The sequence below is a fragment of the Rhipicephalus microplus genome, chromosome 1 (genome assembly GCF_043290135.1).
Source record: "Rhipicephalus microplus isolate Deutch F79 chromosome 1, USDA_Rmic, whole genome shotgun sequence".
Classification (NCBI taxonomy): domain Eukaryota; kingdom Metazoa; phylum Arthropoda; class Arachnida; order Ixodida; family Ixodidae; genus Rhipicephalus; species Rhipicephalus microplus.
The window spans coordinates 64,318,721-64,343,139 of record NC_134700.1 but is presented as its reverse complement, the minus strand read 5'-3'; the positions used below and the strand labels follow the sequence as shown (position 1 = coordinate 64,343,139).

The window sequence follows — 24,419 nt, the reverse complement described above, 5'->3', positions numbered from 1 at the left end:
GATGTGTCCAGCCGCGACGTGGCTGCGGGGGCGGAGCCTACCCATCAACTAGTCGCCTGGTTGACCGTGCGGACAACGCGAGCCAGCTCAAGACGTAGCAACGAACCTCGGTGAGACCGACCTCATGTCTTGTGTCCATGTTAAAAAGGAGGGACGGTTAGTTTAGGACTTTGATAGTTCACAGAGACAGTGAAGGATTCTTTAAATAGCCTGTCCATGTTATGTGTGTTCGTTTTTCGTGTGTATAAAGTGTGGCGTACAAACGGCCTCGTCTTTTCGTGGGAGTCTGGGGCGACGGCTCGGACACCCATTAACTAAGAACCTGCACGTTGCTATAACACCCACTGCAATGTAACACTGGCGTCCGCGACAGGACGAGGCCATTTGTATCGCTTGAGTCAGGCTGACGATTAGTGAGGAAAAGATGAGCTCGACAGATTTAATGGCGTTGGCCATGCGCATGGGTTTGGAAGGTGCGGAATTGAAAACTTGGATTGATGAGCGAGAAGCTCGAGCTCGTGAGGAAAGGGCGGCAGAAAGAGAGGCGAAGAAGGAACAAATGCAGTTGCAATTACAAGTCGAGGAGCAGGCCCAAAGGACGATCCAATTGCGCCTTCAACTGACTCAGACTGAAACTGCCAGAGAGCCTGTCGGGGCAGACATAGGTCGATCATCAAGGGTGTCTTCCAACGTCAATCCTCATAATTTTATACCAGGATTTGATGAAAACCGGGATGACCTAGATGCGTACTTAAAAAGGTTCGAGAATGTGGCGACAGGGCAAGAGTGGCCTAGAGACAAGTGGGCCACGGCTCTGAGTTTGTGCCTAAGCGGAGAAGCGCTAAAAGTGTTTGGTCGCCTATCCCCTGAAGATGCACTTGATTACGAGAAAGTGAAACTGGCTCTATTTCAGCGATTTCGCCTCACAGCGGAAGGGTACCGTGAGAAGTTCCGGCACAGTAAGCCTCAAGAGGGAGAAACCGGCCGGCAGTACGCTGCACGATTAATGAGTTTTTTCGACCGATGGGTGGAAATGTCGAAAGTAGACAAAGAGTACGCGTCAGTTCGTGACCTGATTGTAGCTGAACAGTTCATCAGTAAGTGTCATGATCGAGTGGCGCTCTTTTTGCGTGAAAAGAATTGCCGTAAACTTGAAGAAATGGCTGAAGCGGCAGATCAGTTTTTAGAGGCACAGCGACAGTCTAACCTGCTTGTTTTCCGAGAAAAGGCTGAAAACGGCATGGCTGTGAAAAGTGGGAGCACGACCTCAAAACCTTCAGTGCAATGTTTTGTTTGCAACAAAATCGGCCATAAAGCCTCAGATTGTCGCGCTCGGACGAAGCAAACTTACTGTGGGCATTGTCGTAGGGCAGGACACGATACCCAAGTTTGCACCAAGAAACCCGCCACGTATAAAAAGGCTTCATGTATATTGTCCGAAGAGAACTCTAAAGACAATGATAACGCATCCGGCGGCGGGCCCGAGAATAATGTGTCGGGGGCAGTAAACACGCAACAAATGGCAACGAAATATCAGATGCCAGTTCTCCAGGGTCTCCTATTTGGTAAGCCTGTCTCTGTTCTTCGGGATACAGGAAGTAACACGACGGTTGTGCGACGTTCCCTCGTGCCCGACGAAGTGCTGACAGGAGCTATGACGACAGTATTTTTAGCCGATGGGAGCAGAATAAAAGTTCCCGAAGCAAAAGTGGAGATATTTTCGCCCTATTTTTCTGGCACGGTGATCGTTAAATGCATGCCTTCCCCATTGTATGACGTCATCGTGGGAAACGTGCCAGGATCCCGTGATCCCAATGATCCAGATAGCAGGTGGAGCGAGGGACTGTCGGAAAGGAAGACGAAGTCTAAAAGCGTCAAGGAGAGATTAGGGGTGATGAAAGCAGATCGCTACGAGAGACCAATGATCAGCGTAGTCAAGAATTCAAGTACTTCGTTGGATTCGGTGAAAGCAACCGCTTTGAATATCAACCAACGAATCTTCAAGATTGAGCAGGCGGAGGACAAGAGCCTAGATCTCTGTAGGAACAAAGTTGGGCAGGTGTTTTTTGGGAGAGGATCGACAGAATATTCGTTTGTTATGCAAAAGGGAGTTTTATATCGCCATTATCGGTTATCCTCCGGCAAGATAGTACAGCAGGTAGTTGTTCCTCGCAAACTGCGGAGCCAAGTACTGCAGCTAGCTCATGAAAGTCTGATGGCGGGCCATCAAGGCATCAAGAGGACAATTGACCGAGTACTAGGATCATTCTATTGGCCAGGAGTTCAGGAAGAAGTACAGAGATACGTGCGATCCTGTGACATTTGCCAAAGAGCATATCCAAAAGGTAAAGTGGGCAAGGCGCCTCTGGGCGTAATGCCGTTGATCGACACCCCCTTTGAGCGAGTGGCAATCGATATTATCGGTCCTTTAAAACCTGTGTCGAGAAACGGAAACCGCTACATATTGACCATGGTGGACTTCGCCACGCGCTACCCGGACGCGGTGGCCCTGCCAGCAATCGATTCGGCGACAGTAACAGAGGGCCTGGTGGAGATGTTCTCACGCGTAGGATTCCCGCGTGAAATTCTATGTGATCAAGCATCTTGCTTTACTTCCGAACTGATGAAAGAAGTCAACGAGTTACTGGCCATTAAGCACCTCAGTTCTACACCTTACCATCCTATGTGTAACGGGTTGGTGGAACGATTTAACGGTACGTTAAAACAGATGTTGCGGAAGCTCTGCCAGGAGGAACCAAGATCCTGGGATCGGTTGCTTGCCCCACTCCTTTTTGCCTATCGTGAAGTGCCTCAGACCAGCACGGGATTTTCTCCCTTCGAACTTATTTACGGGCGTGACGTCAGAGGACCACTTAGTTTGTTAAAAGAATTATGGATTGGAGAACACATCGGCGACGAGGCGAAGACAACTTACGGATATGTATTGGATCTGCGAGATCGTCTTGAAAAAACACTGCAGTTGGCTCATGAGAACTTGACACGAGCAAGAAAATCACAGAAGCAATACTATGATCAGCGAAGCACGAAACGTCAGCTTGAAGTAGGCGACCGGGCCCTTATTCTACTCCCTACTACGGAAAATAAATTACTCATGCAATGGAAAGGACCTTTTAAGGTCACAGGGAAAAAGGGCAGTCATGACTACTGGTTGGACTTGGGACGTGACACCAAGTTGTTCCACATCAACATGTTAAAGCGTTACGAGGATCGCGAACCGGAGAGGTTTACACAAACAGCGTCATTCGTAGTGATGGAAGAAGAGGAGGCAGATTCACCTATACCAGTTTACACTATTGAACAGTAGGGTCCTGAGGTGGAGCCTGGCATTGCAAGAATACTCATTTAGCATTCAGCATATAAAAGGGTCGGAGAATACCGGTGCGGACTTCATGAGTAGATTGTGAGCCAAGAGTTCGGACTTCATGCACTGTGATATTGGGTGTTGGACACTCAAAGTATGTCAGTGTATTTAACGGTGTTCTTGTGTGTTTAGTAAATATTGGACCTCGACATGTGAACTATACAGAGGACATATACAGTGAAGGGGTTTACAGACCGCGCACGTGTCAGCAGTTTTTTTTTTTTTTTTTTAAAAAAAAAAAAAGGAAAAACTCATTTAAGGGGGGGCTTTTGTGATATGTGTCGTGCGCGAAGCTTCAAAGTGCGCGCCATTCAAAGTGCGCGCCATACAAAGTGCGCGCTTGAAGCAGACAACGACGAAGGTAGCACGAGAGCTGAGTAGCGTGGCGGCGAAGGTACGAAAAGGAACGAGGAAGACGGGGCTCTCGACTCGGCCGTTGGGTTCCGGACCCGAGCCTAGTAACAGTCGAGCCCGGCCTACCTGCCACGTTCTACCTGCCACGGCCGTGCGTCGCTGACGTGCTGCGGCTTCAAGGCATCCTGTGCTTGAGGACACGCGGAGCTGTCGGGCTACGGGCACGAGTTCCAGCAGAGGTGTCCGGCCGGGACGCGGCCGGTGGTAGTGCCTGGTCTACCGCGCCAACTGGTCCACCTCGTCTACCGTGCGAGCAACGCGGAGCTGTCGGGCTACGGGCACGAGCTCCAGCAGATGTGTCCAGCCGCGACGTGGCTGCGGGGGCGGAGCCTACCCATCAACTAGTCGCCTGGTTGACCGTGCGGACAACGCGAGCCAGCTCAAGACGTAGCAACGAACCTCGGTGAGACCGACCTCATGTCTTGTGTCCATGTTAAAAAGGAGGGACGGTTAGTTTAGGACTTTGATAGTTCACAGAGACAGTGAAGGATTCTTTAAATAGCCTGTCCATGTTATGTGTGTTCGTTTTTCGTGTGTATAAAGTGTGGCGTACAAACGGCCTCGTCTTTTCGTGGGAGTCTGGGGCGACGGCTCGGACACCCATTAACTAAGAACCTGCACGTTGCTATAACACCCACTGCAATGTAACACTATCTATCTATCTATCTATCTATCTATCTATCTATCTATCTATCTATCTATCTATCTATCTATCTATCTATCTATCTATCTATCTATCTATCTATCTATCTATCTATCTATCTATCTATCTATCTATCTATCTATCTATCTATCTATCTATCTATCTATCTATCTATCTATCTATCTATCTATCTATCTATCTATCTATCTATCTATCTATCTATCTATCTATCTATCTATCTATCTATCTATCTATCTATCTATCTATCTATCTATCTATCTATCTATCTATCTATCTATCTCTCTATCTATCTCTCTATCTATCTCTCTATCTATCTCTCTGTCTATCTCTCTGTCTGTCTCTCTGTCTGTCTCTCTGTCTATCTCTCTGTCTATCTCTCTGTCTATCTCTCTATCTGTCTATCTCTCTATCTGTCTATCTCTCTATCTGTCTATCTCTCTATCTGTCTATCTCTCTATCTATCTATCTCTATCTATCTATCTCTATCTATCTATATCTATCTATCTATATCTATCTATCTATATCTATCTATCTATCTATCTATCTACCAACTACATTTAGCTCTCCTGCTGGCCGTTTCGATAATGGTATCGATACCTATATTGGTATCTAAGAACATGACTGTATGACGAGCATAAGCGACTAGTCATAACATCAAAATCATGATGCATGTCCTGAATGTCATGAGTTACATTTTACATTTCACGGTCTTGCTGATTTTGCGGTGGTTTCGTTCACATGACGCATTGCAAAGTTGTATGATATGACATGACTGCATGGCAAACACAAGTGACAGACCCTAACGTGGATATCATGACATGCATGTCATATAAGTCATGACTAGACGCTACGCTCATGAAACGCTGGCGGCCGTTTCGCTAGCTTCACATATACCAAATTCGGTATTACGTAACGTGAATGGACGACGAAGGTAAATGACTGGTGTAAACATCACAATGCTGACATGAGTGTCATCTGAAATTATGACAACATACCAAGGTCATGATGTGCTCGCGGCCGTTTGGCTACATATAAGTATACCAAATTTGTTGTTACGTGACGTGAATAGATGACGAAGGTATGTGACAGGCGCGAACATAATAATCATGAAATGTGCGTCATGTAAGAACATCACTACACTCTACGCTCATGATGCGCTCTCGGCCATTTCGCTAGCTTTACATATGCCAAATTTGGTGTTATGTGGCGTCGAAATGTTTCATATGAGCCCTGAGCTCCGACTCGAGCTTTTCCTTTTTCGCCTTCCGTTCGGGAGTCCGCTCCTCACGCTCTCGCTTCATCCGCTCCTCATACCATTTTCAATACTCCACTCCCTTCAAACCAATGCGTTCCGCCACCTCCCATGTGCGAGTCATTGTTGATTTCACGTTGAAAAATAACATGAAGAACAAACGGCTTTGTTTGGTCGCTTCGGCCGCCAATTTGTGATGCAGGTGGCTTTTATGTTATGAAGGTCTTTCTAGGTAGAATCTGTGAGAGTCTTAAAAAAGGACAAAGCAGTTGGTTTTTAACAAAACCCACACAAAATGCTTAATTGCGAAGTGAAGACACGAAAATCGCCACAAAACGAAGTACTTAACAATAACTTGATTGCACGCGGTAAAATTCTCTCAATAATAATGAAAACATTCTTTCATTTAATAGAGCTAAACTACACAGTTTCTACGCGGGTAAGCGGTGGAATGGAAAACGGTAGAGTTCCGTCTCACCAGCGATGCAGAGGCTTCACTCTTGGAGTTTTAAATGCGGGTTCGCTGGCCACAGCCAGTGCCTCCTCTATTTTATAGAGGAGGCGTGGCCATGGCGAAGGAATGCTGGCTGCTTTGCGATGCGTCGTGAAGTCAGAAAAACTTGGCCAGGCAGCTGGATGAACAGCTCGGGCCCATAGCCCGACTGCTGTTTTCCGCCTGTCGGCACCGAAGACCACAGGCCCTGGATGGAGTTCGCGTATAGTGGCTCACGTCTTGCCACACAGGAACCTGACGGTAGGAGGCTCCGGCTGGTTGAAATCTTCGATGTTCGAGGCCGCAACCCGACCACCCATCTTCAGCGCCAGGGCCGGTGAAACCTTCCGCTCGCCACGTCCTTTGCGAACTCTCCTGCTCTTCTGCCGCTTATAAGATTTTCCTAGCCCTCCGGCCCAATCATCTCATCCTGATTGGCGATTTTTCAGTTTCGTGGTGCCCAGTCATTGGCTCCTGACGTCAGCGTCTCCCAGGCGTCTGCTAACCCGCGCGTGTGAGGAGGCGCCAGAGAGACGAGGCTCTAATCGCCATTCCTGAGCCTCGTAGCCTTCACAGTGCTGAAGGGAACTGGTGAGACCAGCTCTGTTGTAATCCAGCCTCACATGGCATAGTACAAGCTTCGCTCATCTATTTTTATTTGCTTAGCGATTGCTTGCCTAATTTTTTTCTTTGCAGACTACATGTGTCTTCTGTGTGGCGCTTCCACCGAACAATCAGTCCGCACTCCTGAATAAACGTACCGACAGTAAAGAATTTAAAAAATTTGATCAATAATTGCCTCGCACAGCTTAACTGCATTTACAATGGCGGGAGTAGTGCGAACCAAAACAGTGGTGTCATTTTCTGCCGCTCCGGTAGAGCGCCACCGGATACTTGAACCGGCGTGCCGAGAGCACGTAGTGTGACCGCCGTCAACCAAGGACAATCACGACGTCTGCCTCGTACTTTTTTGTAGCCCGGGGGTAGCTCACCAACCCGTGCCCCATCTCCCTCCCGGAAATTTCATCACCATGGCATAGAGAGCACTATAGAGAAAGAAAAAAAAAATAGGAAAGAGAGTGTGGTTAAAGAGGTCAAGACACTCAATTTTTGACCATAATTGGTGTTGTGTGGGTTGGTACTTGTACGTTCACAAACAAGCTGTGAAAATTTCAGCGCGTTTGGCCGTCTGTCTACACCTTTCGCCTCGGAGAGCGCTCGTCATCATTGGGTGCTGTACGAAATGCAGGAGGCGCTGGTTCGCAGCAAGGGTTACCCGTTCGAGACGCACGAGATAGCCACGGAGGACGGCTACCTTCTGCAGATGCACCGGATACCCCACGGTAGGGATGGACACTGCGGTGCTAACGAGACGGGCATGGCGTGCTGCGAGCGAGGACCCGTGTTCGTCATGACAGGCCTATTAGCGGACTCGGCCTCCATGGTGCTCGACTTCCCCAAGCAGTCTCTTGGTTAGTTGCCACATATATTTCTATATTAGATGCGAAGCGAAGCAGCTCTTTGACTAGCCTCTGTAATGCTGTCGCTCCGTCCACACTGCTCCCCTCGCCGCAGGCGTTGGAGCGGTGTCAAGTAGCTCACGCTCTCCTAGCAGTCCACCAGTCCACGGAGACGCCTCTTTCCTTCGCCTGCCGCGCGCTCGCCGCGTGTCAGCTCTCTTTCGATTCAGCTTCTCCACCGCTCGTAACGCTCGAGCCCACTCCTCACGTGGCCATAATCTCACCCGCGCCATGTTTCTCCATCTGTCGGTGAAAAGAAGCCGCGAGCCGGCGGGTGCGTGCGCTGTGCGCACCTCGAGAATCTCGCGGTGCCGAAAATGTGGTCAGCGCGTTCTGCTTGCTGCGTGGTCGCTCCGACGGGCGAGACGCCGTCGGTCGCGGTATGCTTCCTGCTAGTGTGCGCGCACCTTTCCCGGCTGTCGCCAGCGTTGCGAGGGTTAGCGAAGCCGATCGCGTTCACGAATGGCAACGTCAACACCGACGAGGCGCGAGCCAGGGAAGTCGAATGCAAGCGGCAGCAGCGGAAGACCAGCGACACCGCCGAGGTGCGATCGAGTCAAGAACACCGATCGCGTTCGAGAGTACGGACGGCGCGCGGGTAACACCGACGAGAGGCGAGCCAAGGAAGCCGAGTGCAAGCGTCTTGAACGCGTGCACATTCTCGTGTCTTTGCGTATTAAACAAATGTTTACTCGAGTAAACGGTGCACCGTGCTTTGCTTCAAACCGTTCTTCTAGCAACCGCGTGGACGCCCGTATCAACTGGGTCAACGCGCTGTGCACCACCGCTGTTTCGCTTCACGTCAGGGTTCCCTTCGGGGAGACGGTCCTTAGTTTTGTTAGCTCTTCTTTCTCCCTTTGTTTCGTTTACAACGTCTCTCGCATTTATTGTATGCTAACCGTCCTTATCAACATAGTGCCCCTGTATTTGTCTGATCGCTCTCATTTACGATGCGCTCTTTTTATCATTTCAAGCTATGTTTTTTTCGTTGTTTACGACACATTGTTTTCAATATCTTGTGTATCACGCATACTGTATTAATGCCTCAGCACTCGAGCCTTTCCAATCTTTGAGGGCACGTTTAATATATTGTCAGAATATTCTCGTTTATTTACATTCGAAGACGCTTTTCTGACAAACGTTATTAGAAGGAATGGTACTGCTGACGTTGTGGCACTTCCCAAACACACTTGGCTAATTCAAGCTCTTTTATTGGGGATCTGAAATAAACCACGTAATGACCGGAAATACCCATTATTTAATAATAGAGCGATAAGGGCGCTTTGCGCGTTGAGTGAGTGTGAAGTGCAAACTCAACGGTTCAATGTTTTCTTGGTAGTGTGTATGTGTAACAACTATACAGATAGCACGTATATCAGTAACAATATAAAGTATAAGATTATCAAAAATGCTAGACACACTTCACTTATAGCTGAAAAATGGCGAAGAGGGAGAATTCGTCACCACTTTTGACTCACGATGAGCGGCAGGTAGGTAGCGGGTTTAGTTGGTTGCTTTGTTCCTCAAGAGCTTCAAAAAAACCCACTCCGAGGGTAGGCCATGAATCGGATGGTGCCTTGCTTTTTAAACTAACTCACTTTTTGAGGCAAATGGTTAAATTCATCAAACACAACAGGTAATAATTTAACCTTGTAGGACTTTAACAACAAATATTTCAGTTACGTAACACAGAAAAAGAAAAAAAAGTCTCTACCTAATACAACTAAATTTAGCAACGTTTGCGTGTATTTCTTCTAGACTCTCGTAGAAAAACTTGTAACAGCGTTGAAAATGTTCCCGTGGGTAAAACCAAATGCGAACGCGCCAAATGGAAGAATCTCTCGAAGTGATAGGTTTATGCCCAACTTTCGTAGGGGTTCTTCTAGTAGTCTTCTCCTTTAAATATTAAATTTTTGGCAAGTTAAAAAAAAGGTGCTCCAGAGATTCACTCTTATTAAAGGAAAGGCACAAAGGCTACTGTGCCAGATATGACCTGTGAAGGCAGAAGTTTAGTGAAGGGAATCGACAACGCAGCATTGCAATCGATATTTCCTTCTTTGTAGAAGAATACCACCTGTACTCCCAAGGGAACTTAAGCTGTGGAAAATTTGATTAAAACAAACATTTTTCGAAGTCATTAGTCGCTGTGCGCTTTTCAAACGTGCTGCTGTGATATACTCCGACGTAGGCAAAAGTGGCAAAACAGGACTATCACGGCAAAGTATTGCAAGTGTATCTGCATGCTAATTGAGAACTAAACCTCTATAGCCTGGTACCCAAACTAGTTGAACAAGTCGCACATGCCTAGGAATGAGCGAGTAGAATGTCTCTAAGGTACGTGAAAAATTAGGCGCGCTTAAGGCCGCACATACAGCGAGGCAGTCTGTCATAACTACCACTGATATACCATCGGACAGCTTAAGCTATGCTAGCACTATGACCAGCAGCTCATCTTGGTAAATAGGGGTTAAGGGAGGTAATAGAATTGAGAAAGACCAATTTTGAGAGAATGGTAGAATTTTGTGACAAACTAGCGTTCAGAAAAGCATGCCCCGCCGAATTCTGGCGATGGTGACGATACCAGGCGCCAGAGAGACGCGTCAAGGTCAACGCTAATGAAGAAAAACAAGCATCCAAAGACTCCCCGGCCGCGCCGTCTCTTCCCTCGGAACCGTAGTTTCGCCGACCAACCTCCTCACATCGGCCGCCGAGCAAGCCCTCGAAAGATCTGGAAGGAAAGGGGCGTGGTGATGCAGAATTGCGTCACGTGTCGCAGACGGCTCTCAAAACGTCTCGCCCTTTCCCCAGTCTTGGCTGTGCGTCGCACCGGCGAAACGATTATAATTTTCTGGAATCTAGCGCAAAAGGTATTTAAGCGAACAGCGGAGAAGGCAAATCAGGAGATGAAGACGGTTTACGCCAATGCGCGTAGGAAGGAGATGCAGTTTTGCGCAAGAGTGCTTAGAGGTTTTCCACCTAGTTTGGGTGAAGAATTTTGTCGTCAGTGACAAAGCATATAATGAAGAGGGTTTCCGCCTGAAGGGTGAAGGCTGGTGCTTCCAGCAGAAGAAAAGTGTGAGTCAACCGCCAGAGAGCGAAGGCGCGTCCTGCAATCGCAGTGCGTGGGAAGCCGACGTGTTTCCGACGAAGAAGTTTGGTACCAGCTCAGAGTGGGGACATTTGAAGACGAAGTTTCCTGAAAGAGAAACTTCGGGGGCAGCGGATCGACAACAGCGCTGGACTTTGGATGAGTCTTTCCTAGAAAAGAACATTCTTTTTTGATACAAGAACTTCGGACTGAATAAGTTTCTTGGTTGTTTGATGCATGTGATTGCATTGTTGCACGTATTGTTGTTTATGTTCGTTGTTTCGAGTGTAGCTGATTTTATTGTGTAGTTCGTTTTTCTGGTTGGTAAAATATTGTACTGAATTATTGTCGTGTGCATATTTGTGCGTCATTTGTTCTGCCGTACTTGAGAATATAATTTTGTTTTGTTTATCAACTCTCGGCTCTGACTCGTTCTTTGGACCACAGTCGGCGTCTGCTAGTGCACCAATTAGGACCACTTCTAAATTGTCCGTGCTTTCCTGGTGCAGTTCGGGGGGCTGGTTTTTCAGCCCTTGGAATTACCTCGGCGATCACCTCCCTAATTAACGGGAGTTGTGACAAACTCCTACGCCTGCATTTTCGTCGCAAAGGGCAGCAACAGTCGCTATCACAATTTTGTTTCTTGATTTGCCAAATATGATCTTTCGAAAAGGCATTCAGATATTGATTTGGTAAGTTTTTAGTGTTCTACGGGTGTATATTATAAGATTCGATCCTATTTGCATCTACAAAGTTGAGTACAAGTACAGATGAAAGCCCCGACTTCGCTCAGGGTGGTTAGTGAGCCTAAACTCGCAGCGTCGAGCCAGGAACACTGCAAACAAGAACCGCCATTAATGCTTGACTCAATATAATCACGAACAGCCTTCCTCACTGGCTCAACACGGCACTAACGTACACAGGAGGACCAAAAACCCGGAGGGAACAATAGCGGCAAACAGGTGGTGAATCGAACATTCGAACATGCACAACGAAAAAACGGCAGGAAAGCCAGCACAAAACATAACAGCAAGAAATAAAACTCACACGCAACTTGCCTTAGAGTACGCCATTGGGGCTCTTCGATTTTCCACTTCTGGCTACCCGCGGGTTGCCAGAGCCGACCAGAGCGCGCTCGTTTTTCTTGGGCTGCTTCGTCCCCCCCGTAGCGCACTTCCAGTCGGCGTTCGCTTTTCTCGGGTTGGACGGTTCTGGTGACCCGCGGGGAGCCCGAGCGTCACCAGACGCTTCCAGGACAATTTAGTCGTGGAAGCTTTCTAGAAAGTTTTAGGCAGGTTTTGGGCTAGCAGACGCTGAAAAGGTACGATGCGCGCTCGGTGCTATCTTTGTGAGGATTCGATAGATTGCAATGTGGGCGCTTGAGGACTGCAACTTCGCTTGTCATTACGCGCCGCGTTATCTTCTAAAGTTTGTTTCGCCTTGCGAGGTGAGGCGATTACAAGTGGCGGCGAGTGTTTGAAGCTACTGTTCATCGCTTTTGCATGTTGCCCGTGAAGCTTCCTCCTGTGAACAACGCGGTGAACTGTTGACTGCGTAGTGCACATGCCTTAAAAGATATGTACGTACTACATGTTCGTACGCACGCGTGGAGACAACTTTGGAGTTGAAATTTTTTCCTTAGTAGTTATTTGTGGAGCTGTGCCTACTTTCTGTACACTTTGCGAAGACGATTTTGATTGAACTAGCTCGCTCAGTCGTATGTTTGCGCACGCGAACCTGTTAGAACCTCTGTCCTGACTACTCGATTGATCTTAGGTGGTGATAGAAGGCCCTAGATTGCGACTGTTGGTGATGCTCGCTGGTCATGAACGGCCTGCGAACCCATTGCTATCTATGAGCCAGCATATGTGGTATGATGTTGTACGATACGGCGCGAGAAAAAAACAAAGCAACGGACAATGGATTCAGAAATGCGTACATTCTTTCGTTGTTCATTTCATCGTTGGCTTTGTCTTTTTTCACCTCTTCGTAATAATGTAGCGCTGTATGTACTATGACCTAGAAGGTCAAATCAAAGCTGATATACATGACATTCGTTAAGTGCCACTTAGGACTGAAAAACAGGCCAAAAGAAGTTCTAAAATGTGTCGAGAACGTTTCATGCAAATGTTTATTTTATATACGACGCACACTCGTGGTACCGATACCTGCGCATATCATAAACTTTATACCGAAAAGTGGCAGCATATTCACAGAGTGAATGATAGAGGCATTCGTCCGTCCGTTCATTCTTGCTTCCGTCCGTTCATGCGTCTGTCTGTGTGACCGTCCGTGCGTCCATCCACCCGTCCGTGCGTGCGTCTGTTCATGCGTCCGTCCCTGCGTTTGTCCATGCATACGCCCCTGAGTCCGTTCATGCGTCCATCCATGCTTCTATCTGTGTGTCCGTTCGTCCATCTATTCAACACTCCAAGTACCACCATTTCGCATTTTTTCATCAAATATTCCCCATATAGAAGCAACGCCATCCAGCGGACATTCCAAGGACTTAACGAGAGGTGGCACACGCACACTTTCTTACGGCTTGCGCTTCGGGTCTACTTCCCACCTTTAACCACCACGAGTTCATGGAATATACTAGTTCACTCTATTCATGGCACTGCGGCCCAACGCTCGCTAAACCTTTTTAAAACTAAGGAGGTTACGCCTAGCGAGTATAACGTAGCAACATTTTCCTGTCAGATAGTATTCAATGTACATGCCAATGGTTGCTAATGGGAAATGAGGGACAGGAGAATTCGGCTTTTACTTTCTTATGGCTTGCGCTTCGTATCTACTTCCCACCTATAACCACCACGAGTTCATGGAATATACTACTTCATTGTATTCATGGCACTGCGGCTGGACGCTCGCCAAACCTTTCTAAAACTAAGGAGGTTACACCCAGCGAGTAAAACGTAGCAACCCTTTCTTGTCAGATACTGCTCAATGTACATGCCAACGGCTGCTAATAAGGATCGCAGCGTGCACCTTAACTAAAAGCCGAATGATCTTGTCTCTCATTCCCCCTTAGCAGCCATTGGCATGTACACTGAGCAATATATTTTATTGTTCGGCAACGCACAGAAGAAATCTCTCACTAGCACCACCTTGGAGGTCAAAATGTTATACTTGTTACACACTACAACGGCTACGAGGGACGAACGAGTGCCGTTATAAGGAGCTTCGCCCCTAAAACGTAAGCTGCTCAACGTGTGTTTGTGACGTATAATACGCGATAGCTGAGCAAGTACATATCCTCGAGACCTTTCAGGAACACGACAACTTTCGCGTGACTTCGCGTCGTGTTGTGCAGTGACTGATACATGTACTAAAAAGGCGTGAGCTCGTTAAGCCGTCAGCGTCGCGGCAGCTCACCTTGCATCGTTCTCGAGGCAGCATGCGCCAGCTGGCTGTTTCGTTCGCGAACGCGGTAAGTGATCGTGCGAGCGTACGAAGTCGTACCCCATATCGTACGCTCGAGGATATTATTTTAGCTTTTTGGCAAGCTTAGCTACGTATTTCCAAGCGGCTAATGTAGAAAAAAAACAACATACACTCGGTGCACTGTTTCGTTTGCTTTCATGACGGTAGAGTTTGTTTACGTTTACGCTGGCTGTCCCAGCATTCGATTTTGTGATCTTCGGGCAGCTTCAGGTTGTCTCGGGTTCCCCACACACGTGACCACGACGCTGTTTCCTGTCCGAACCGGAACTAGCTGAGTGACACTCTGGCTAGCTCGGGCTGCCAGAGGCCTAAAAATCGAAGAGCCCCATTGACTATACCCCCACCGGTGAGGCTGCGCCACTGTAGCACGCACGTCGCATCCCATCTCTCATCTGCCACCGAAAAAGCACTGGGCTTGTCTCGCACCCCTTCTTACCTCCCCGCCCCCATTCCGCCCCCTGTGGCTTTTTCGATGCTGACGCTCGTCCCGCGCATGTGCAGTGTGCCTGTGTTCTTCTTGCCCTGCTTCCACCGTGCGTGCTACTGATAAAGGCCCATCGGCCCGACAAGGTGAAATTTTATTGGGCCCTAAAGTTTCTGTGTAAAATTAACCTGGGAGCACGGCAATTTAGACTATTCGTGGTTGAAGAATGAGGTCTGCTGGGTAATTATATAATATCATTAAACGCCATGAGAAGAAGAAAAGAATGCTGCCTGGTGAGAGCGCACTACTTCACTTTTTCTAATAAACCGTTTTTTTGTTCGAAGCAGTCCCTGGTTTCAATCATCTTAACAATGATGCCACGAACCAGGATGCTACCTCCTCGTCTGCAAAAACCACCGATCTGCGTTGGAGCAGCAGAGAAGAAAACGGCGGAGGAGCGGGGCATCGACCTGGATCGAGCGACGAGACCACAGTGTACAGTATGAATGAGCATCAGAACAGACGAATGACAAGTAAGACGTCATTGTTATTTGCCTAAAAATGAACTTGGAAGTGATAACGAAGAAAAGGAAAGCTCCTCGCTACCGGATCATGCAGCTGATTAACGCAGCCGAGCAGCAGATTAATGATGGATCTCACTAGGAGCAGCTGTTCTCAATGCAGGCGCAGAATAAAGGAATAAGCGACAGTCTGAAGAAAGCGAATGAGCAAATGGAAAAGTTTCTGACAGAATACAGGGCCGAAGCTGAATTCGAAAGGGTGATAGAGTACGACATAAAATAACCATGACCTTGTCCTCAATAGAATTCAGACTTCGCAGCCTGCACAATCAGATTTAAACGATAGGACAAATGAGACGACGTCAGCAAGTACGGGACAGGACGCGACGGAGCTAGTGAAGCTACGAAAGCTTGAAATGATAAAGTTCGGCTGAAAAGCTTTGCAATGGAACCGCTTTTCGGCTTACTACGAGTCCGCAGTTCACCTTGTACAAAACATGAGCGAGGGAAAAAAGTTCAACTACTTGATAGCTTCGCTAACCGAAAAGGCGGCTGCTGCTATCGAAGGGCTACAGTGCTCGGCAGAGGATAATTATGACGAAGCAATCAAAATACTGCAAACAGCTGTCGGAAATTGCGAACAATCAATTGAGATGCACATGAGTGAGCTCTTGAGTCTAGATAAAGTGAGTTCTGCTCAAGACAGCGATGACCTAAATAGGCTATAAAAGAGAGTTCAAATAGATATATTCGCACTCAAGTCACTAAAAGAGGAAACCAATAGCTATTTGCTGATGTTGTTGCCAGTATTGATCAATTACACGAAAATCATCAGTGAACTTCAAGTCAAAATAAGCTGTGAGAAACGTCCCAGCTTCAGAAGACGGTGAGCAAAGCAACCCATCAGAAAGAGAGTGTGACAAAATGCTTGAGAGGCTTATGTTATTCTTGAGAGAGCAAGCAGTTTTTCGGGAAGAAACGCAACTTGAACAAGAGAGGATACCTGCGAAACCGTTGGATGACGGCTGACAGATATACAATCTTCAAGCATATATAGCTTAGCGGACATGATATTGATACAAGTCATCACTAACATCAACGAATGCACCATAAAGGCGACGAAGATGACGATGGAACAGAAGCTCGTGTTGTTGTTGCCACTCCGCCATCTTGGTTCAAGGACACTGTGTACTCTGTGTACAATCTATAAATATATTTCTACCCTCTGCCTTCTCTCAACCCGCGACATTTTGGTAGTGGTGCGGGGTAACAAGACGCAGCTACGCAGTGGCCGACGCTTGGTTTCTTCCACGATGGCACAAGAAGGTCCGGCTCCAGCTCCCGCAGCGGCCACCACAACGACGATGGTTGCTATAGCCTAGCCGAAAGACCCTGGCACGTTCTGCGGGACTTACAATGTCGACATTGAAGAATGGTTGCCGCTGTACGAGCGAACAAGCAAGAATCATTGCTGGGACGAAACGCTCATGCTGGCGAACATCCTATTTCATCTGAAGGAGACAGCCAAAGTGTGGTTTGAGAACCACTAAGCGGAAATTGGCAGCTGGGATGCGTGCAAACAAAAGATGCGTGCACTGTTCGGCAAATCGACTGGCAGGAAGACAGCGGCCAAGAAGGAGCTGGCATCTCGCGCTCACACGCCATCGGAGTCGTATCTGTCTTACATACAGGACGTGCTCGCCCTTTGCCGCAGAGCAGACGACGGCATGGAGGAGTACGAGAAGTTGGCGCACATATGCGCACAAAAGCTATTGCCGATGACGCGTTCAGTTTGCTTATTTGCAAGGACTGTGACACAGTAGATGCCAGTGTCCGCGAGTGTCAGCGTTTTCAGGCCGCCAAGAGCCGACGTATTTCCCATCAGTTCGCTCGACTTCCCAACACCACAGACATGGTCGTGCGAAGACATGCCTGTACCACAGGCAACGCTGACTGCAGAGCACGTCACGAAGATCATCTGTCGAGAACTTAAAGCTATGTCTCCCGCTTCAACTTTCTCTCGTACCTGTGAGTCCAGTTCCCAAATGGTGCCTTTAGTGCACGCCATCGTTCGCCAAGATCTTTCGAACGTTGGCCTGGAATATGAGTGCACCGCCGCCCCCTCCCGACCGGCTAACCGTTGTCCGCCAGTTTCCTACGCCCAAGGCCAGAGGCTCCCAGCGCGCTCTCTCGCAATCCCGCTGAGTGGAAGGCTGCTGATGACCGGCCCATTTGCTTTAACTGCCATCGTGTTGGTCACGTGGCCCACTATTGCAATAGCAGGTGGTATTGGAGTTAGCCTTCCTATCACTACAACGGTCGCGATGGCCGCTTCAGAACTCGCCACGAGTCGCCTCGGCCAGCCGGTGGTGACGGTTCGTCGACGGTGCGTTGTTGTTCACCATCCCCTCCAGGCCACCAGTCGCGCTCAGCGCTGTCTCGTCGCCCATCGTCGCGCTCACCCCAATTTCGCCGTCCTCCTTCGCCGACTGCACATCTGGCTCGGGAAAACATAACGATGCAGCTGCCACAGGTGATGCTGCATCGACGATTCTCCAGCCAAATCCTCTGACTATGGCGACACGACGCAACCTCATACATGTTAAAGTAGACGATGCACTTGTTGTTGCCCTTGTAGACACAGGGTTCCACATTTTGGTGATGAACTAGGACCTTCGCCGCCACCTTAAAAAGGTTTTAACACCGCCCACAGTGCCGCTCATCCAAGTCGCCGATGGTGGAACTTTTTTTGTGCTTGGGATGTGCTCCGGATGTGTTAGTGTTGCTGACCACTCCACAACTGTGCTTTTGGCCGTGGTCGAGAAGTTCTCTCATGAACTCATCCTGGGCATGGACTTTCTTGCCGTGCACTCTGCCTTGGTTGACTGTGGAATAGGCTTGCTTCAGCTTGACCTACCGTATTGCTATGGCACTCCAACTACACCTCAACCACGTTTGTGTTCTGTCGAGTACGTTCGCCTAGCGCCTCAAGCCGTTACCTATGTAACCACGAGGTCTTTTCCTCCGGTACTCAACGGCGATTATGTGCTGGCATGGATTTGGGACGTGTTATTAGACAGAAATATTGCCCATCCTTATACTCTGTTGAAGATTGCGAATAATGTGTCGTTTATTCCGATACTGAACTTCAGCTGGTGCGCTCAAGTTGTTCAAGATAGCATGACTCTAGCCAACGTCTCTTCCAGCAGTGAAAATTCTGTTTCTGCATTCGTTGCAGACGCTCCTTTGCCCGCTACTGCGTCCTCTTTAGACAGCTCCACTGATGCCGACTTTGACAAGATTATCGTGCCAGACTTCGTTCCAGCACAGGCAGCTGATCTCCGGCATACCTTGTCATACTTCAGGGACATCTTCGACTTCGGCGACAGCCCTTTAGGTCAGACGTCAGTTGTTACTCACAGGATCAACACTTGAGACGCCAGCCCAAGTCGACGACGTCCTTATCGCGTGTCACTTGCAGAGCGACAAGTGGGCAAACATGAAGTTGATAGAATGCCTACAAAAGACGTCATTGAACCATCTTGCAGTCCATGGGCCTCACCAGTCGTTCTAGTAAAAAAGAATGATGACAGCTTGCGCTTCTACGTCGACTACCCTCACTTAAAGAAGGTCACGCGCAAGGACGTCTACCCACTGCCACGGAATGACGATGCTCTCGACTGCCTGCATGGGTCTGCCTACTTCTCCTCTATCGACCTGCGTTCAGGATACTGGCAGATTTCAGTCGACGAATTGGACCGTGAAAAGACTGCATTTGTCACACCAGATGAAAATTAACAGTTTGAGGTAATGCCTTTTCCCCTATGCAATGCTCCCGCTATTATTAAGAGAAGGATGGACTTCCTGCTACGGGGTTACAAATGGTCAACGTGCCTTTGTTATCTCGATAACAACATTGCCTTCTCGCCGTCATTCGAAAGTCACCTTAGCCGTCTGTCAGCTGGTCAGGAAGTTTTCAGAAGGGCAGGCCTACAGCTCATCTCCTCCAAATGCCGTTTGGGCCGCCAAACAATCACTATGTTAGGTCATCTTGTCAGTGCTAAAGGCGTGCAACCCGTTCCCGACAAAATTCGCGTCGTCAAAGATTTCCCCACACCACGTTCCACGAAAGATGCTCGGAGCTTTGTCGGCCTCTGTGCCTATTTCCGGCATTTCGTCCACAACTTCGCCGACATTGCCCATCCTTTGACACAGCTACTGAAGAGGAATACGTGGTTTTCTTGGGGTCCCCAGCAAGCCAATTCGTTTCGCCGACTTACTGCGTTGCTCACTTCACCGCCCATCTTAGGTCATTTCGATTTTTCAGCGCCCACTGAAATACGCACCAACGCCAGTGGACATAGTATTGGCGCTGTCCTCGCCCAGCGGCAACAGGGTCAAAATCCTGTAATCGCCTACGCAAGTCGCCTCTCTCTCCATCCGAGGGCAAGTTTTTCATAACTGAGCGCGAGCACCTCCCTCTTGTATGGTCAGTTGGAAAATTCCGAGCATACTTGTTCGGCCACCACTTTTTGGTCATCACGGATCACTACTCCCTGTGCTGGTTGTCCTCCCTCGAAAATCCTTCTGGACGCCTGGGTCATCGGGCTTTGAAGCTACAGGAATATAGCTTTGACGCGACCTACAGGTCTGGCCTAATGCACCCCGCGGGATGCCGACTGTCTATCTCGCCATCCCGTCGATCCCACTGACCTGTCAGTGCACGATTCTGATGCCTGTGTCTTCGCCATTTCAGATTTCACGGACATACGTATTGAACAACTCAGTGAAGCCAATTTGCGGTCTACCACACGCCGTCCAGCTTCTGACCCCTCGGATCCTTCCCTTTGCTTGTTCACGCCTAATGACGGAATACTCTATCAGTGCAACAAAAATACCGAAGGCCCGGAACTTCTTCTGGTTCTTCTGCAACGCTCCGTCCCACTGTGCTCGAACAACTTCATGATGCCCCAGCTGCTGGACATCTCGGAGCAGCCCGCAAGTATCCCCACGTACGGCGCCGATTCTTCTGGCCCGGCCTTTACCGCTATGTGCGCGTATACGTTGTATCTTGTGAGTCTCTCCAGCGCCGCAAGCATCCTTCATTGGCACCACCTGACCCACTTCTGCCTATTGACATTACAACAGACCCGTTCTACCGCGTCGGCCTCAATCTCATTGGACTATTTCCAACCTATCTTAATGGGAATAATTGGGTAGTGGTGGCAACAGACTACGCGACACGCTTTGCAATCACGCAAGCGCTACCAACAAGCTGTGCTACTTATGTCGCGGATTTTCTCCTTCATGACCTTATTCTCTACCATGGAGTGCCGCGTCAACTGCTGACCGACCATGGTCGTTCATTTCTCACCAAGGTCGTGGACGACATTCTTCGCTCGTGTTCCACACGTCATAAACTCACCACTGCCTACCACCCGCAAAAAAATGGACTCACCGAGTGCCTTAACCACACACACTGGCGGCAATGCTATCCATATATGTCTCCGCAGATCATCGTGATTGGGATGCCACTTCGCCTTACGTGACGTTTGCCTAGAACTCGTCACGACACGACACCGCTGGCTTTCCTCCCTTGTATCTCCTGTACGGCCGTAACCCCGCTTTGCCTTTTGGCATTCTTCTGCTGTCGCATACTGACACTCCTACCGAGTACGCTCGCGATGCAGCTACTTGGGTTCGAGCGGCCCACCAGATTGCCCGGGATCGCCTTTCTGCCTCGCAGCTATCTCAAAAGGATCGCTATGACAGCCGTCATAGAGCTGTCTCTTACTCCACAGGATCGTTGGTCTTGCTCTGGACTCTCTCCTGTCACGTTGGCCTGTCCTTGAAGTTCCTTGCTCGCTACAACGGGCCTTACAGAGTCTTGCGCCAACTGATCGAGGTCACCTATGAGATCGCCCCCTTGGACACTCCATTCTCATCGTCTCTGCCGTCCACTGATATTGTACACGTCTCCCGCCTTAAGCTGTACTTCTCTGCGCAGGATCGCACGTTTTTTTAAGCGCCGAGACGGCGCTTTCACCGGCGGCGGCTATATGATACAAGTAATCATTAACATCAACGAATGCTCCATTAAGGCGATGAAGATGACGATTGAACAAAAGCTCGTGTTGTTGTTGCCACTTCTCCATCTTGGTTCAAGGACACTGTGTACTTCGTGTACAATCTGTAAATATATTTATACCCTCTGCCTACTCTCACCGCGTGACAATATGCTTATTCTACAAGCAGAACAATCATTCCACTGAAGGCTGTCGTCGAAGCATTCCAATGAATGAAAAGAAAGCTATGCTTACCGAAAATAGACCATGCTTCAGATGCACGCGCCCAAACCACACTGCACGCGTTTGCAACGCCAAAGTGAAATGCAAGCAATGCAAGAGTCGACATGCCACGTCAGTGTGTAGAATTGTGGGGCAAAAAGCAAGGCTAGAACTGATTTCGACAACGCAAGTCGAAGCGATGGCATCAACGCTGCATGCGACGAAAAATATCAAGTGTAAATATTTGCTACTGCATACGGCTGTAGCATGCGATGAAGGAGAAACATGGGGCCGACACTGCCTTTTGCTATTTGACAGGGAAAGTCAACGTTCATTTATTCAAGCCGGGTTAGCGAAAGAGATAGGAGCGAAAATGTTGCGACAGGGAAGGCCGATAATTGGTTCATTTGGAAGAGACCATAGGGTCAATTTAATAAATGTTGTGCAAGTGACCTACCGTAGGGCCACGAGACATATGAAAGACAACGTTGAATAAAGCTTTACAAGTCGACGTTATCTCGCACAGTCGTATACCCGTTCCTCGTAAGAAACTCAGCAAAGAAATGAAAAGAAGCTAAAGATGCAAGTGTCGGATGACAGGGCTGAGATGACTGCATCTGACTCCGTAGAACGGCTCGTCGGCCCAGATTACATTAAGCAGTTCTTTACTGGCAGAACTCGAAGGATCGACAACAGACTGATGGCTGTCAAGACCATACTGAGATGGGTACTGCAAGACCCGTCGGAGCAAAAAAAGACAAGACTAACCCATAATGAAGCAGTCATGGTTCTGAAGGTGGAAGCGGGGGATACAGAACTTCAGCAAGAGCTACAGAAGTTTTGGAGCTTGGGGTTAGTTGGGATTACAAAAACAGTTCAGATAATGCAGGAAATGAACTTGTCACTAAATTCGAGCATACGAATATGCAACAAAACGGTCGCTATGAAGTCAGCTTGCCATAGAAACAGGACGTCATTTTGGAAAGCCATAAGGGAAATGCCATAAAAAGACTACTGCAACTGATGAAAAGGCTGCAAAAAATTGAGTACGTGATGCCTCGTTACGACAAAGCTTTATCAGAGTATATGACATTAAGAGTTGCAGAAGAAGTTCAAAAGCCATCAGAACAGCAAAATACACTTTGCTACTACATGCCACATCATGCGACAATTCGGAGGACTGATCCAAAAAAAGGTTCGAGTAGTGTTCGACACCTCGTCACTCTGTCAAGAAGTCATGTCTTTGAACGAAAATATAGAGGCAGGACCCACTTTGAATGAGGATGTGCTGTCGCTGCTGATAAATTCCCGAAAAAAGAAGGTGGCAATAGTAGGAGATGTTGAAAAGGCATTTCTACAAACTTTAATACCTGAGAAGATAGAGATGCAATGAGATTTTAATGGTGGAAGCATGATGCCGAAGGAAAGTTACTGAATGAAGTGTAAACATGGCGCATTACAAGAATATAACGTCCGGAAGAACACCAAGGACGTTTCTGCTGGCAGCTACAATTAAGCACCATTTGAAACAAGTGGAAGACTGCTTTCCGGGTACGACAAGGACACTGCAAAAAGCGATCTACGCGGATGACGTCATCATGGAAGCAGCAACGCTGCTCAGAGAGGCAGTGATGAGCAGCAACATTTGCTCAGAGAGGCAGTGATGAAATTGAGAAAATGGACATCTAATGAAGAGAGGGTAAACAAAATAACAGATGAAAGCGAAAGGAACGCCTCTCACATGACGATGAGATCTAAAAAAATGTACAATAATTATGGGCTTCTTATGAATATACTCAAAGGACATAATTTCCTTCGCTGTTGACAAGTGGGAATCATAGCAGACATATACTTGACAAAATGACAGTGTTATAATCAACAGCGAATATAATTAATCCGCTTAGTTTTTGTCACCGTTCACAGTACGAGCAAGGACAGGCTTGCAGAAACTGTGGCAAACGAATTTCACGTGTGACGAACAGCTCCATAAAGAAGAATGCGATAAGCGAGGAACCTCATGTCTGAAGCAGAAGACCTTCAATTCTAGAAATTATTCAGTGTTATACAAACAGGGGCCAACCAGTACAAGCATATGGAACGAGCTTCATGTGTTTGCCGACGCAAACACATCAGCATACGGAGCGGCAGCGCACTTACTTGTAGCGTACAGCGATGAGAGAAAAGAATAATGGCTAGAGACAGCAAAGAGCCCCGTAGCTCTAAATAAAGTGCTCACATTTGCGCGACTCTAATTGATGGCAGCGGTGGTAGCATCGAGATTATGCAGCTACATCAAAGGCTTTTTCGACAAAAGAGTGTAAATAATACATTGCTTGACAGACTCTATGATTGTGCGTCACTGGATCAAAGCAACAAGCGAAAAGAATCAGTTCGTTACCAACAGAATCACAGTAACCAGAGGAAAACACTTCAAGCAAGCTGGTCATTCGTTCAAAGTGAAGACAACCCTGCTGACTTACTTACACGAGGAGTAAGTGCAAAGGAGTTAATACACTTAAAGGTACGGAGGCACGGTCCCAAATGGATAACATCACTGGAAAAGAACACAGACAACACAATTCACGTGAATGCAGTTGTGCAAGAGCAGCACAAAACGCAAGTCACCAATCCACGGCAAGAGCACAAAATAAACCAGTCTTGTAAATAGAAAGCTATTCATCATAAAGACGGCTTTTAGGAATGACAGCATAGGTGCACAGATTCATAGACAACACAAGAAGAGAAAATTACAAAGAGCCGTTGTCAGAAAAAGAGGTAACACAAAGAAATATTGGATCAGACAGACCCAAGTGCCAACGAGACAAACCAGTGGTGAGGCGTATGCGAGCGCTAAAACATCTGAAATAATGAACACGTAGTGTATTTTCATGACGACGAAATTATCAGACAGAAGGGACGACTGCAGT

General features: G+C 48.0%; 1 protein-coding gene across 2 annotated transcripts in view; it reads left to right on the top strand.

Moving 5' to 3' along the window:
* The window catches only part of LOC119177993 (lipase 3), a 293,263-nt gene that overhangs the window by 38,077 nt on the left and 230,767 nt on the right, over window positions 1-24,419 (top strand). For both annotated transcript variants that reach the window (XM_075870167.1, XM_075870165.1), the window contains exon 2: window positions 7,455-7,677. In XM_075870167.1, the coding sequence (XP_075726282.1) occupies window positions 7,455-7,677 (223 nt within the window). The remainder of the gene's footprint in view (window positions 1-7,454; window positions 7,678-24,419) is intronic.